The sequence below is a fragment of the Scleropages formosus genome, chromosome 10, assembly GCF_900964775.1.
Source record: "Scleropages formosus chromosome 10, fSclFor1.1, whole genome shotgun sequence".
NCBI classification, from domain to species: domain Eukaryota; kingdom Metazoa; phylum Chordata; class Actinopteri; order Osteoglossiformes; family Osteoglossidae; genus Scleropages; species Scleropages formosus.
Genome location: NC_041815.1, coordinates 4,461,033 through 4,475,429, shown reverse-complemented (window position 1 = coordinate 4,475,429; position 14,397 = coordinate 4,461,033). Strand labels below are relative to the sequence as shown.

The 14,397-nt window shown below is 49.4% G+C and overlaps 2 protein-coding genes across 2 annotated transcripts in view; both read right to left on the bottom strand.

Moving 5' to 3' along the window:
* The window catches only part of LOC108941708 (neurobeachin-like), a 215,912-nt gene extending 215,794 nt beyond the window's left edge, over positions 1–118 (bottom strand). The window contains exon 1 of the mRNA XM_029255524.1: positions 5–118. Within this exon, the coding sequence (XP_029111357.1) occupies positions 5–118 (114 nt within the window). The remainder of the gene's footprint in view (positions 1–4) is intronic.
* Positions 119–1,155: 1,037 nt separating this feature from the next.
* LOC108941277 (neurobeachin-like) overlaps positions 1,156–14,397 on the bottom strand; it is a 227,076-nt gene continuing 213,834 nt past the window's right edge. The window contains exons 43-46 of the mRNA XM_029255523.1: positions 11,944–12,056; positions 5,953–6,093; positions 4,746–4,865; positions 1,156–1,453 (exon numbers count right to left, since the gene is read on the bottom strand). Of these exons, the coding sequence (XP_029111356.1) occupies positions 1,280–1,453; positions 4,746–4,865; positions 5,953–6,093; positions 11,944–12,056 (548 nt within the window). The 3' untranslated portion in view covers positions 1,156–1,279. The remainder of the gene's footprint in view (positions 1,454–4,745; positions 4,866–5,952; positions 6,094–11,943; positions 12,057–14,397) is intronic.

Below are 14,397 nucleotides of genomic sequence, written 5' to 3'. Positions count from 1 at the left end.
GCACCCTAGTGCCCTCCCCGGGACCTGTCTTAGTACTCTTGCGAAAAGCACTAGGGCAGGTCATCATGATGCTGTTGGCAGGCACCTGTAAGCCCTCATCGTACACTGTATGGGACATGGTAGCACCGAGAAAGCACCTGCCACACTCACAAAGCACAGACCACTGCAGGACCCCCTGTGAGCCGCCCACCTCCCCGCCAGGGCCGAGGAGGCTGGAAAGGTCAGGCCTGCGTTGTCACTCACGCTGAAAAGGTCAAGTGGCCCCTCCCCTGACTCCCTGGCCTCCCAACGGGGTGCAAACTACATATACAGCCACCACACTCAGAGATGGGAAAAGCAGTCTCTATTTTTTATCACCACACACACACACACACACACACACACACATTTTCAGAACCGCTTGTCCCATACGGGGTCACGGGGAACCGGAGCCTACCCGGTAACACAGGGCGTAAGGCCAGAGGGGGAGGGGACACACCCAGGACGGGACGCCAGTCCGTCCCAAGGCACCCCAAGCGGGACTCGAACCCCAGACCCACGGGAGAGCAGGACTGCGGTCCAACCCACTGCGCCACCGCACCCCCTGTTATTTTTTATCATTTAAGCTTTCCTCAACTTCTGAGAGTGAGCGCGTGTGTGGTGTGTGTGTGTGTGTGTGTGTGTGTGTGAGAGAGAGAGAGAGAGTACAGTATGTACCTTCAGGGCCCCACATGTCCTCATAGGATGAGAGAGAGAAGCAGGCTGAGCACACACTCTACTCTTGGATGCCAGAAAGAAGGAAGCGCTGTGCTAGGGCAGCGCACATAGACACAGACACACGCGCACACCACACACACACACCAGAGCCCCAGCCCAAAGTAAGATTGATGAAGCCGGAATTAAGGTAACATTATAGGGGACACTTACTGCTTCTGGCCTACAGTGACATCACCCTGGTCGGGAGCAGATCACATTAGTATCGAGCAAAGCACTTTATTAAGGGCTTCATGAATAAGTCAGGCAGATGTGTCTGTTTCCACAATGTTGGGGGGGGGGGGGTTGGGTGACCGGGGCTCTGTGGAAGCACCTTAAAAGCAGACAGCCCGACGCAGTGCAAACCCCACTGCCGTGAGGCTTCTCAGCATGAGAAAGGGGACGGATTCCATGCTTCTGAGGTACTTGATCCCCTTCTCCACAGCCCAAATGGAGCATGGAGGGGTGTGATTTGAAGAGAGGGGATGTAATTCATGGTTCCGGTGCCTCTGTCCCATTTCCCGCTGAGCGAGTGGAAACATTGTGGTTAAGGGTTGTGCTGCTTTACCATCCGATTGATCCGGACAAAGTCCTCTGGCTTCTTGGCCCAGGGAGGCAGGTCAACGTCACACACCACCGTCCTGTCATCACGTAGGCCAAAGTTGTACCCGTTGCTGTTAACAAACATCTCCGGGAGGTAGTAGAACTCTGGTATCAGCTCCTGTTTGAGAGAGAAACGGCGAGAGACACTGCGTGACGGACGCTTCCTGCTTTGCCTGGCTTTGCTGACTACTTGACCTTGTGAACTCGCTGGATGTCCTGGCCATCACCTCCCCGCCACCAGTACTACACCCCTTTTATGATGACCCCACATCCCACTGCCCCTGGGGTAAATCACATCTCATCGGCTTAAGCTGCTTCTTAAGCTGCTGCTAAAGTTCTAATTACCCAGAATGCATTCTGAGAGATGCCTCTTTACACTGAGGCATGTAGATGTTAGGAATGTGACCCTGAGTTACACCCCCATTGCACAGAACCCCAGAAGGAGAATTTCAGAGCTAATCGCACTACATACTGAGCACACCGTGTACGGTGCTAAACAAGACCCACACAGAGCACAGGTGTGCTCTTGAGCACATAAGTAAATATAGGTATAGCGACACAGGCTTGTAACCATGAGGATGTCAGGTCAAGTCCCCGGAGGGGAGCTGCAGTTCTATGCTTGATCGAGGTACTTCAACTAAATTGCTCCAGTAAAATACCAAGTCGTACAAATGAATGAAAGCAGGGATTCTTACCCTTTTTTTACCCTCACATCTCACCTGAGAGTGAACTTAATGTAAACCCCTGACGTCCTTCCCCAAAGAAGGCTGTGCAGTAACAAGCAAGCAATCGAAATCTCCCTAGGTATGTAGCTATATTTAATTAATAAGAAATTAATTGCAGCAATTCTAATCGAATTGTATCCAGGGAGAACGGAACTGGGATGTAGATGCTGATGAGAAACCCCATGATGCAAAATAAATTGTAAGAAAAATCTGACAAAAAAAAACATTTAGTTGTTTCACGTCGTACCTTTCCTCGGAGGCACCTCGCGACTACCCTGTATCCCGTTTGCGCCCCCAGCAGGACACATCCCACAGGTTCACGAGCCCTGAGTTAAAGTGCAAGTTGCTTCGGACAAAAGCACTAGATGAATAACAAAACAACAACGGTGAAAATACGAACTTCTGCATGTTAAGGAATGAAGTGCTTTGCGAGGACAGCATCGCGAGGTGAATACAGTATCAATGTGACCTCGTGACCACGGATCCTGGTTCTCCTCACTGCTGCCCCAAACACCAGTTGGCCCTCTGTGGGTTCTCCAGGTACTTCCTCTCTCCCAGTCCTTCACCCTGTGAAGTTTCCTGCAGTAACTCAGTCCTCCCCTGGCAGCCATTCATTCTGCCATCGCCTTCATAATGGGCTAACGAGTCAATCACAGGAGCCTCTATTAGCTCTGCTGCTTTCCACTGTGTCATCGTAATGACATTCTTGTCAGGCGCTCTCAACGCCCGCATGCAGCGGGATTCCATCAGACGTCGGACCCCCCGTCGCTTTCGAGAGCGAGCTGAGAGCTGGGGGTGCCGTCTGGAGCGCCTATGGTTTGGGAAGCCTGCAGCCTCCCCCCTGTGCCGTACTCCAGGTAGGTGGTTGGCATTGCAGGCGAGCGCCACTCAGCTCTTGGGTGAGGAGGCCGTATTTCCTGAGCGAACTTCCACTTCCAGCACGGAGGTTCTTACTCCTTGGCAGAGGGGTAAATCCTGGTAAACCAACTCTCTTAAATGCAGGCTTTACAGCCTTCTGAACATTTGGCAGTTTTCCCTGCTGTTTCAATCAGAGAAAACGTCACTAATGTCGGCCTTTATAAAAATGGCACCAATAATACAAATAAGGGGGGCGCGGTGGCGCAGCGGGTTTGGCCTGTGCCTGCTCTCCGGTGGGTCTGGGGTTTGAGTCCCGCTTGAGGTACCTTGTGGCGGACTGGCGTCCCGTCCTGGGTGTGTCCCCTCCCCCACTGGCCTTACACCCTGTGTTGCTGAGTTAGGCTCCAGCTTGCCGTGACCCTGCTTGGGCCAAGTGGTTTCAGTCAGTGTGTGTGTGTGTGTGTGTGTGTGTGTGTGTGTGTGTGTGTGTGTGTGTGTGTGTGTGTGCGCGCGCGCGCAATACAAATGAATGTAATGAACTTTAAAAGTGAACATTTTTCCTCCATTCATTTTTGCGCAAACTACGTCAGTTTTTTTTCTTCCCGACTATTGAAGACATGCAGAGGAGTACAATGAAAAAAACTCCTGAATATCTCACATCCAACCCATTTGTGCACCTATACACTCTACCTCTACCAAAAATACTGTGTACAATAGCCGTGTGTAGTGTTTACTTTGCGTACACTGTGTGGTCTGTACACAGCTGAGTACAGCCCATGTAATGTAGAGTGACTGCATCTACTTTCTGCTCTTTTTTTGTGACATTAAGTGTTTTGAGACAAATCCTGCAAGATCTCCAATGCACCGTATGCGTGAATGGCAATAAAGGTTCTTCGTTTTGATTTTTTTTTTTTTTTAAACAAGTAAGAATGGCTCCCTATTCAGTGTAAATACATCCCATTTCACAAGGCATTTAAATATTAGTCTCAAAATGTTTTAGTGAGCAAATTCCACTGCTCTCTCACTCACTCAGTTTGATGCTGCTGCTGGGTTGTATCTATTTTAAGCCATATAATGAGCCTTGCACTACACAAACTGGAGGGTAAAACAAAACAAGGCATCTCAGAAAAGAAATCATTGTACTGTTCAATAATGAAAAGCACTCTGGGTTTTAATGCAGATTTGTTGAGTGCTCTCCCATCCCAAACCTAAAGCAGATCGGTGCCCACGGAAGCTGTGTAAAAACAAATGCAGGCAGACATACGAGCGCTCTAGAGTAGCCCGTTTTTGTTAAACAGGCCGGCGCTCCATTACTAGGCCGCTCACTGGCTCGACAAATTCAGACTGGGCTTAAAAATATACAACTGACTGTCGTCCTGAGACTCAGCAACTAAATGCCTTGTAAGGACATGAGGTACATTTTAAATAGACTTTGTTATTAATGAATTATCAGCTGCCTGGGGCCACTCTACCCCAGCGCTGGGTGTGCAAGAGGAGCTTGACACTTTGGGGTCAGAACTCACTCTCGCTGCACGTTACGGAGCACGTGAAGGGCCAACCGGACCCGGGTTCAAACATACTCTTTCCCACAGCAGGAAAAATCCACCTGTCTGTTTTGTCTACGTTTACAACTAATCTCCTTTCTGAAACAGCTGTTGCCCTTGTTGTTGTTCTCAAGATGTCTTTTGTGAGATACCTACCTACCTACTATGTAATATTTCAGTTTTCTGGGTCTAACCCTACTGCTCACCATGACAAGTAATTATTTTTATAGAAGTTACACAGACAAGTATCTAACATTCGTACCCCAGCATTTCTTACTCTTACCTTGACGTCATTGGTGTCTCGCTGGCTGTTCCTCCAGGAGCGCGCAATGGACGAGAAGGTGCGGTCAGGGTGGTCAAACTTGTTGTCATTGGCGTTGAGGAAGAAGGTGGTGAAAGGCTCCTTTGAGGGGAATGATTTTACAGGGACACAGTTACACAACATGTTTCCAAAGATAAAGGCATTTTAAAAGTTGGGGTGCAGAATGGCATTTACCAAGAGTGGGGGGAAAGAAACAAGCATAAAAACATAAATATTTCAGAAATTAAGTCTGTTTCGCCGCTTTCCAAAAGACGGCAGAATCCTTTCCCTCGGTAAGGAGGCCTAGATGCAGTGACGTGTTATCAAAAGGAAAGCCAGAAAGCTTTCAAACTGAACTCGTGTCACATCCCTACCTGATGTGCTTCCTGCCTTGAAGGAAATAAAACAAAGAAGATCCCACAGAAAACACTACAAGTTCTCTGCTCTGTGATGGACAGACGTCCAGGTTAGCTTATGCCCTGCCAGGATAGGCTCCGGACCACCGTGGCCGTGCACCGGACGAGCGCTTGCTGGAAATCAGTGACAGAATGGAAGCAAGTTCCTCGGTGGCGGTGAACTTCCTGGTTACTTAACTGCTGCGAATATAGAGTGGACAAATTGTCCGGGGCTCTGGAACCCCACAGCCTCTGAAACGTCCTGGCAGTGGTTATTGCCACGATGTGTAAGAGTCACTTTGTAAATCAACGAGCAAACCTTGCACATGTTCCGGAAGCTTCCCGCAGTTCCAGAGCCCGCCCAGTGAGTCTGGGGAGCAGGCGGGCCAATCGTCTCCCAGCCCGCCTCCCGTCGCTGCCATGGGCTGCTTCGAATGCCTGTCACGGAGCCTCGCGGAGACAGCGCTCCTTATTCAGTTAGCATATGCCAGCTTATTGGCCCGTGAAATGCTCTCAGGGAGCTTCTGGTGCGGAACTTCGGCCCAACAAGATTGAGACGTTGGATTTCCCATCTCTTTTGTTCATCGCGTACTGATTTCCGCATGACGGCTGCAGTGCTAGAACTCACTACGAGCAAATAGCGCAAACCTAATGGCAAGGCTAAGAGTGAAAGCATTCGAGTCCTTAGTGACAGAAGTCACTAAAAAAAAGCCTCGGACTTTTAAACCAGCGCTGTTTCACTTGGTAGGTATCACAGTGAAGGTATCGCTGCCCCCAACGGCGCCAGTACTCACTATCCTGAGGAGCCAGTGCAAGGTGGAGATGGCCGTCGAGTAGTGCGACGTGTAGTGGCACGGCGGTGCCTGGTCGTCCTCCCAGGTCTCGTAACGCTCAGCGTAAAACACAGCACGCTTCGGGTTCAGCGCTCCGATGGGCTGGGAACAGAGACGAGCTGGATGTCAGGAACGGTACAGATATCACTTCTGGGAACATTAAATGGTCGACATGCACGCGCCCACTTTCGGAAACCGTGGCTGAACGACGCTTCCGATTCGCAGGTCATATCTTACGCCAACCATTAACCCGACTCCCAAGGACAGCCATGAACTGGATTCCATATAAGAGGAAGCGAAAACCAGGACGTCCAAAGATCACATGGAAAAAGACCTTCATTGAAGACCTAACGGCCGTCAACCTGTCATGAGATGAAGCCGAGGCTGCTGCAATTGATCAAGTACGATGGAGAGCGCTTGCTGCCCAATGCACCGAACGGCATGGGAGGATCCAAGTAAGTCTAAGTCTAAACGGTCAACAGCATTCTGAAAAGATTGACACCACCCATGGCTTGTGAGCTGAGGGCAGTACAATTAATCCCCCCAAACCATATTCGTATTTGTTTAGTTTAATTTTAACAGTTTAGGGTTTTTATCTCACAAACATCCTCTTCCTGGACTACAACTTGCGGTTAAAGTGGAGATTCTCTGGGTTTTGGGTGACTTACGCGTGGAGCCCTCAGGAATACTGCAAGAAGGCACCGGTCGGCGTAAACAGGGACCTGACGGAGGGCCACAGCGAGTGCCTGGAGAAGCTACAGACTGCTGAAAGTGATCTATGAGCATTAACCCTGTCTCATCTGTTTTATGCGCCGCACGCACAGAAAACAAAACAGACTCCTCTGCGGTATGAATGTTCTCGTTCCACAGCCTGCTTCAGGACCGCCGAGTGATGTGGCCCAGCCTGGTAGGTAAACAGTGCTGACGCGGCACTGTTGTTCCTCGAGGGGTTCCTACAAACCAAGCAGTGCGTGAACGTGCAAGAGAAGCCTGCAACAACAAACAGCGAGTGGCACACGTCCCTTGCGTGTAAACCAAGTTGCACCAAAGAGCACGCTGATTCGTTCTGCCGGCCCTGATGCGGGAGGAAGGGTAGCCGCCGGCAGGTGCTGCCCTCGCGCGACCAGGAGGCTGCTGACCTTCAAAACTGTGATGTTTTGCTTCACATGCCAAATATCCAGGGGCTTCTAAATGTCAGGTCAGGTCATGCCCTTGATCCTCAGTCTCTGGTTAGTATTTCGACACCATCGCAAATTTTGTCGATCCACCTCACCTTGCCCTTACCAGCTATCCAGCGGTAAAATAATTTGCCTGGAAAATTACTGTGATGTAGCAAAGCCCTCATTCACACCATCGCTACATGGTTTCGCTTAAAGCACTTTGTCAGCGCAGTCCACCTTCGCAATGGCACGATTTGTCCCATGGATGTGTCCTAACCAGGCCTTGGCCCTTTCGCTTTCATGCGTCCTTTGAACTAAGTAAACACTTAATTGGAAAAGGCCGGCCACGGAGGTGTTCCGATGCTCAGTGTCAATGCAGAGACCACTGCTGGGGTCATAGGCTGCTTCCTTAGATGGGGAGATGTGGCCAGTGACAATGGCAACTAAAGACTGACCCTTAGTTTTGGGCAAGGGGCTGACTGTAGGGGGGCAGCTGTCTCTCAATTACGGTCACAGGAACCACCTCCCGTCCTGTCAATAATCTGAATTTCCATGTGTTATTACATACATACATGCAGCTCCACCGAAAACGCAGAGTCGCTTTCATACACTGCTCTCTGGTCTCATCAAGCCCCAAAAATGCCCTCCACCCGCTTGAGATGGACACAGACCAGGACAATTCGGACTGAGCATCCGCCTCCTCGCAGCCCACAGCTGCCTATAATGAAGTACTGTTGCTACAGATGCTTTGCACTCCTCTTGGCCCTCTTGCGTTCTCCACTCTCCTCTGCCAAGTAACGGCCATGTACTCTAGAGCGGCATTGGCTCAGCCGGAAGCCACTGAGGGAAGGTCTACTGCGATCCGAGGGAATTTACAAGGTGATAATAAGCTGTCGTGTGAAACAGAGGCCCGTTGCGATTGGACAGCATGACACACACGGTATGTGTCACGCGCTCAAAAAACGGTGGCGGTCCAGCTAACGGCAGCCTTCGGAATGACCTCGGATATGGGAAGAGCGCTTCTCCACCAACACCACCGAATCCTCATTTCCCATTATTCCTTCCTGCAACTCAAATCGAAGGGTGAGATAACCACTGGAGAGGAAATGAGTGTAGACCCACCAGTGTCCTCCGTTCGTCACATTTCATACCTCGCATTTCCATGCATTAGAAGAACAAAATCATCAATAGTCAAAGTGACAAGCGGTGCAACGCTGGCACATGGAGCCTTTGTGCACCGAGTGCGTTTGACAGCTTTTCCCCTTTTTAATTACATTTAGGAGCCACAAGACAGTGAGGCTTGTAACATCCTGCAGAAGGAGTTACACATCCAGGCGTGAGTAATTGCCCTTTACCTGACATTTATCTGTAGGCTAAAACATCATGAGGGGCTCACGGCACCCGGCTTCAGCGCCTAGTGCGAAACGCCGCGTCCAAAAATAACCAGGCTCGGCTTCTCCGAACTAAGGAGACTCGCGAGTCAATTTATTGGGGCAAAAGAGAATTGTCATTTCCTCTCACATTAATAACTCATTAAGCGTCTTGACGTGTGCTCTCAGAAGAGGCTGCTTTTAATGGGTGAGCTTATTCCAAACACTCGTGGAAAAAAATCCAGATGAGTGTGCCTTCAAAGATTGGAAGCTGGATCTTTGCTTGACCATCGTCGTTAAAACGCGCTGCTAAATCAAAATGTACGGATTCCGTGTCAATGTGGAATGTAGGAAACGCACACCTACAAAACAAACAAGGACGCGGCTTCGATTTTACAGTTCTTTTTGCAGGCACAGTTGGGGCCCAAAGGAGGAGTGTTTTTGTTTGCTTTCCGATATCCAGGCTACCTCCCCGGGGACGCTTCCCGCGTGTTTTACTTTTTCCGAGGAAATTAAATTATGGAGCATCACAAAGGTTCGCCGGCCCTCTTCTTTCTTCTTGCCTCACCGGGAGAGAAACCGTACGCGCTTAAAATTGAAGATAACCGCAGCCTTCCGCATCACAACAGAGCAGGTGCTCCCTACGCAACGCTCTTGAGATCAACACGGGGGGGGTCTTCCTGCAAATGGGCCGAAAAGGAGGATGCTTCCGTGGCACAATTTCCCAGGGTGCACCTTTCTCACATGCACTGGCCCTTGGGGTGAAGGATGCAATTTGTGTGGCATCGAGTGAGAAGCAGCTAGAGACGGGCATATTAAAAAACATGAGGCGGAGGGAAGGGAGGCAGTGCGCTACATCTCTTTTCTGTTGCACACAAAGCAGAGGAATCGTCTTTTGTTATTTGTTGTGTCGCGGAAAGCCGGCCTGCGTGTCAAAGCTGACAGGTCACGTCTTTCTCCCGCGTTCCTAGTTTACTGCCGCGCGTCAGCGCCGAGCCCGCAGGTATGGGCATCGATCTCCCCGTAGGGCAAAACATAATCGTTCGTGAGATTTCAAACGCTGGAAATACACTGATGTTTGACCTCAACATTCCACCTTTCTTCGACAGGTTCCGCGCTGAATGACGGTGCTTAGGGCCTCAGCGCAGTCATACGTTTCCAATAATTACTTTTGCTGCCTTTCGTCGGTTTGAGTTGATCATTGCGAGATGTGTGTTGACAGATACATATATAATGTCCCGTCAGTGGAGCGAAAAGATGTCAGGGTAGAGTAACGACGGAAACCTGCTCGCAGCGCCGAACTGTGCATGGCCCAAGCGGATGAGTAACACACCAACTAGTTCGCTCACACTCCGCCAATTAACAGCCGTCACAGAGACAGCTTCCTGTTCACCCAACCGCCTGCCAATCAAAAAAATGATCATTTCAGAAAGTATTTGTCTAACAAGAAACGATTTTGACATATTAAGGGCCCTGCCGTGGAAATATGCGCAGCTGACTCCGTGCACATGCGAGAGCGTGGGGGGCGGGGCCTGTATTTGGGTCGCGTGTTTTCACGCCTGGCTGAGCGCTCAGCGAGAAGCTTCACCGCAGGTGTGTGGGTGTGTGAAAAGTGCGAAGGCACATATCTGTCTTTCGCACTTCAGAGGATCCAAACAATGCGAAACGATCGCATCGGAGGCCAGGGACACTGGCTACCGCTCCCCCTGCGGGCTGCTTCCTGTTCTGCGGTCACGTGACCCGCTGCACCCGCTGCCTCGTCCACCCTCCGGGCATCCCGCTCGCGTGTCAGGCTCCGAGTTCGTTCGCGTGAGTCAGCAAGAGCGTCAGGGTCCCCGGATAGGTTTCTCACGCTGCTTCGAATCCCGAGGCGCAATGACCTACCGCCGTACATATAAGCGGCGTTGGCCACTCATTTTCACCGTGATTACCACGCTCTGCTGAAAAAGTAAGCATAGCGCAAATCTGTATGTGAAACAAGTCGCTCTTGATAAATGCATCAGGTGCAAGCCAGGAGGCCCAGGGGATACTGTCCCTTCCAACTCTAGCAGCTGTGATCTTCGGGGGGCAGAGGCCCAGGGCCCCAAGGACAGCTGTCAGGAGGAGTAGGGCCCATGAACTCCTGCTAATGAAGGCAGCTCCAAGCTGTAAACAGCATGGCAGGATGTTCCAGGAATACATTACAATACATAACTGTCTCTCCAGGGCCAGAGGTTGGACTCAGCTCCCCCTCCTCCTCACACAAAGACACAACCATTCCAGGGCAGGGCAGAACCGCAGCAGGACAGGAGCACAAGGCAGGAACAGGACATTCCGGCGAGCTTTAAAACGGAGCCGTGGAGAGACTCCAGCGAAAAGGTGCGTCTTTCTGTCGAGGGAGACACAAGAGCGCCGAGACGTCCCCAGTGCTCCTTTGACCTCAGCAAGGACAGGAACGCTGCTCTCTCGAGTCCTCTGTGAAGTGTTTACATGTTCAAGTCGTACTCCGAGGAAAACTTTTCCAGACCGCCATCAGCAAAAAACGGGATTAAAATCTCTTAAGAATAACGAGCGGGGCCGCGTCCACAGGATGGGGCTTTTAGAAGAGAGGGAAATGAGAAATGGAGAGAAAGAGAGGGGGAAGCGCACAGTTCGGGCAGGAATGTGGTTGTTTTCAGGTCACTGCGTTTCTTGGGGAGGGGCCGGGGGCCAAAGCATGCCAGTGTGGTTCACAGCCCAAAAAGACCTCAGCATCGGGCACGTCTCCCAGCATTCCCTCCGTTTGAACTATTCAGCATGAGCCCCACTGTGAGTGGGGAGTGAAGGTGGTGGGGACGGGGCGCTCTGCTCATCTCCTGTGTGCTTCTTCAGAGGCCGCCAAATACTAAGGCTGCTCAACTTATTGGTCTGGTCCTAAAGCCCAGCAGGCCTATGTGAGGAGAACATCCCCGTTTGACCGAGAAGAGGCAGAAGGAAGAAGTGTGGCCTTTTTTGTGTCCTTTCGCCGAACACTGTCAAAATGGATGGACATAAGACCAATTTGGGTTTGAAACGCTCCGTGTTAGTAAGTCTGTTGGGTAGATAGGATACAATGTTTAATAGTTAACGCTTTTTTCCTATTTTCTTTAGTTATTTTTTCAGTGCAGACCTCTGTCAGCTGTAAAAGAACAGGCATCCTCAATGTCAAATGTCAAGTGTTATTTCATCCAGTTTGTCATTTTGTCTACTTCCCCTTTTTGGGTCAAGTGTTCAATCCAGAGCACAGTTTGTAAATATCTGCCTTATTTTTATTCAGGTATGGTATTATTTTCCAGTGCAGAACTTAATAATGAAGACTCACCAGCCACCAGCCAACTAGCAGACCAGACTGGCATCCTTGCCCCCTCCCTACCGCACCTCCACCAGAGAAGTTTCCAAGCCCTCCCAGAAGTGTGACATGATACCTTTGAGAGGTCTCTGAAGTTGCCAGGTAGGGTGAGGTCCAACTCCTCTGACTCATAGTTGGTGAGGACCCAGGGAAAGATGGGATACTGGTTCAGGTCATTGTATGTCCTCCCTGTGGAGTGGAGAAAAGGAATACTGTGTGAGATGAGGTGGGGCACCAAGAAGGTGGAGAGAGGTCAGCGTGGTACATAGGGTGGATCCTCAGGTGCCTTTATAGCTCCTCCAGACTTTTCCAAAAACATTAACGTGTGGGTTAATGTGTCTGTCCCAATCAGTCCCTGTGAGTTTTGGGGTTTTACTGGAGTTCTCCCTCACTGTGAGGACACAGTTAGAAAGCATTGCAAATTAAAGCTTTTCTCGTTTCAGAAGATTCCTCCAGAAGCCCAACACCATGTTCCGGGGTCCTCGCTCTTGGGTGCTCGTAACCATGGAGACTCTTGTCTGTCTTTGTGACAGTGCCCGCGCACAGCTGTGCTGAGAGATGCCAGATGTTGCGCTCACCTCTCTCCACGTTTTATTTTCCCCTTTTTGTATTAAGCGGAAGATGGGTTTCAGATGGTAGAATCTGGTCACTGAAAATGCAACTATAACTGAGATATGCCAGTAAACTGGGGAGAGAGGAATGGCCTATCTACGAAAAAATATTCACTCAATCACTCTCAGAAACAAGTGTGTGATATTCACTTGCAGCTAAAAGTCAAAAGCACACAGTCCTTGGCTTTCTCCTAATGTAAACCTGTCCAGACATAGGAAATAAGGTGAAACATGACTCATTCGCATATTGCTTTTCCCAATGCCCAGCGGTCCAGTGCTCCTCACACCAGGTTATGTCTTTGTGTTGGCCTTAGAAACAAGTGGTTTCTGAATGGGGACCGTGCTGTAAATTTAAGCTTTGTAGAGCTCGTGACATTTAAGTTTTGTTGATGCTGGGTCACGAAGGTGTTGATTCAATTATGTGGTAATTTTGAGGCTACACTTTTGAAGCAGTTGGCAACTATCCGGTAGCGTCGGTCTGTCCGTGTCGATGAACTTCGACTTGTGACCACTGTTCCTCTTTGCCAGTGCAGATTGTCCATGTTGTATGCCTCATGTTATTTTTGAGACTTATCTCTCTTGACACATTAATAATTTTGCAGTTTTTGTGACAGATGTATCTGGAATTTGGGCACCAACTATTCGGCTTTCCTGGAACTCTGTCAGCTGTCTCATGTTGCTTTGAAAACGCATATTGAGTGCTAATTAGGAATAACCCTAAAACGACTCACCTTTGCAGCTGCCTTTGTGACTGTGATTTAGTTGCTTGTTAACTTTATTTAGTTAACTAAAATTAATGTCTTTTTCACGTGGTGTTTGTTATTTTGTTACTCCTGTATAATTTATATGCATCATATATGTTTATAAATAAAAAAAAATATCTACAGACAAATAGAGATTTGAATACAATAAATTCCACTGCTCTTCTACATATGGTTATGTATTTTTGAGGGTCACATGCCAGACTCTTGCTATGTCTTGCATCAGCTTTGCCAAAGCTGACATGCCTTCAGCCTGTTAAAAGTGACCTCATGGCTGGCTGTAGTTCTGTCAACATGGCGGGGCTCTCGGCAGAAAGTCCAGAAGGCACCACTTCCTTGAGTGCAGCCCTGAAGGTGCGAGGAACCCCAGCTGCGTTCACGGAGCTGCAAGCAAATACTGTAGCTCTGAGCAGTGTTCATATAGGGAAGATTAATTAAATAGGCTAATGAGGAGGACCTCAGAGTAGCTTTAGAGGTGCTGGTGGTGGTGGTGGGGGGGGCTGACAACGGCAAAGATGGCGACAGGCACTGTTAAAGCTAATGGCGGTGAAGTGGAGTTTAATTAGAGCGCCACTGCCGACACGTTAGCACCCCTGCCGCCTGCCGTCCTGACAACGGCTGACAGCCAGGGTCATTAGCGAGGATCCTTCATAAGTTTCCATTGCATTCACATTCTTCCCTAAACCCACACAGCTGACAGTGCGCCATAAAGCAGGAGAGACAATGGAACTATGTATGATAGTGTGGCGAACGTTGGCACCGCTCAGGGCAGGAATACAGTCACTGTTGCCATGGAAACTCAAATAAAAACCTGCCAATTAGGAGATTTTAGGCCCAATGATTAATTACCCATTCCAACAACAGAAGCAAAAATGAAAGAGGAAAAAAAAAAAAAACCCAAATTCAAATAAACAATTACAGAGAAAATTAATATATTTCATAATAGCCTTGAACGAGTAAACAGGTACTGAAACAGAGGGAAAACAGTTTTGAGGGTGCTTGGTAGACCATAGAATCTCAGCCTTATTTACGATGAAGTAAGAGTCACTATCGTAATAAGTGAAATTCAGTCACACTTGAACAACTCCAGTTCTTAAGCAAGACAGAAAATAATCTCCAAACTCTCCCGGTGGCCCAAACGTAAACAGGGGAGCTCCT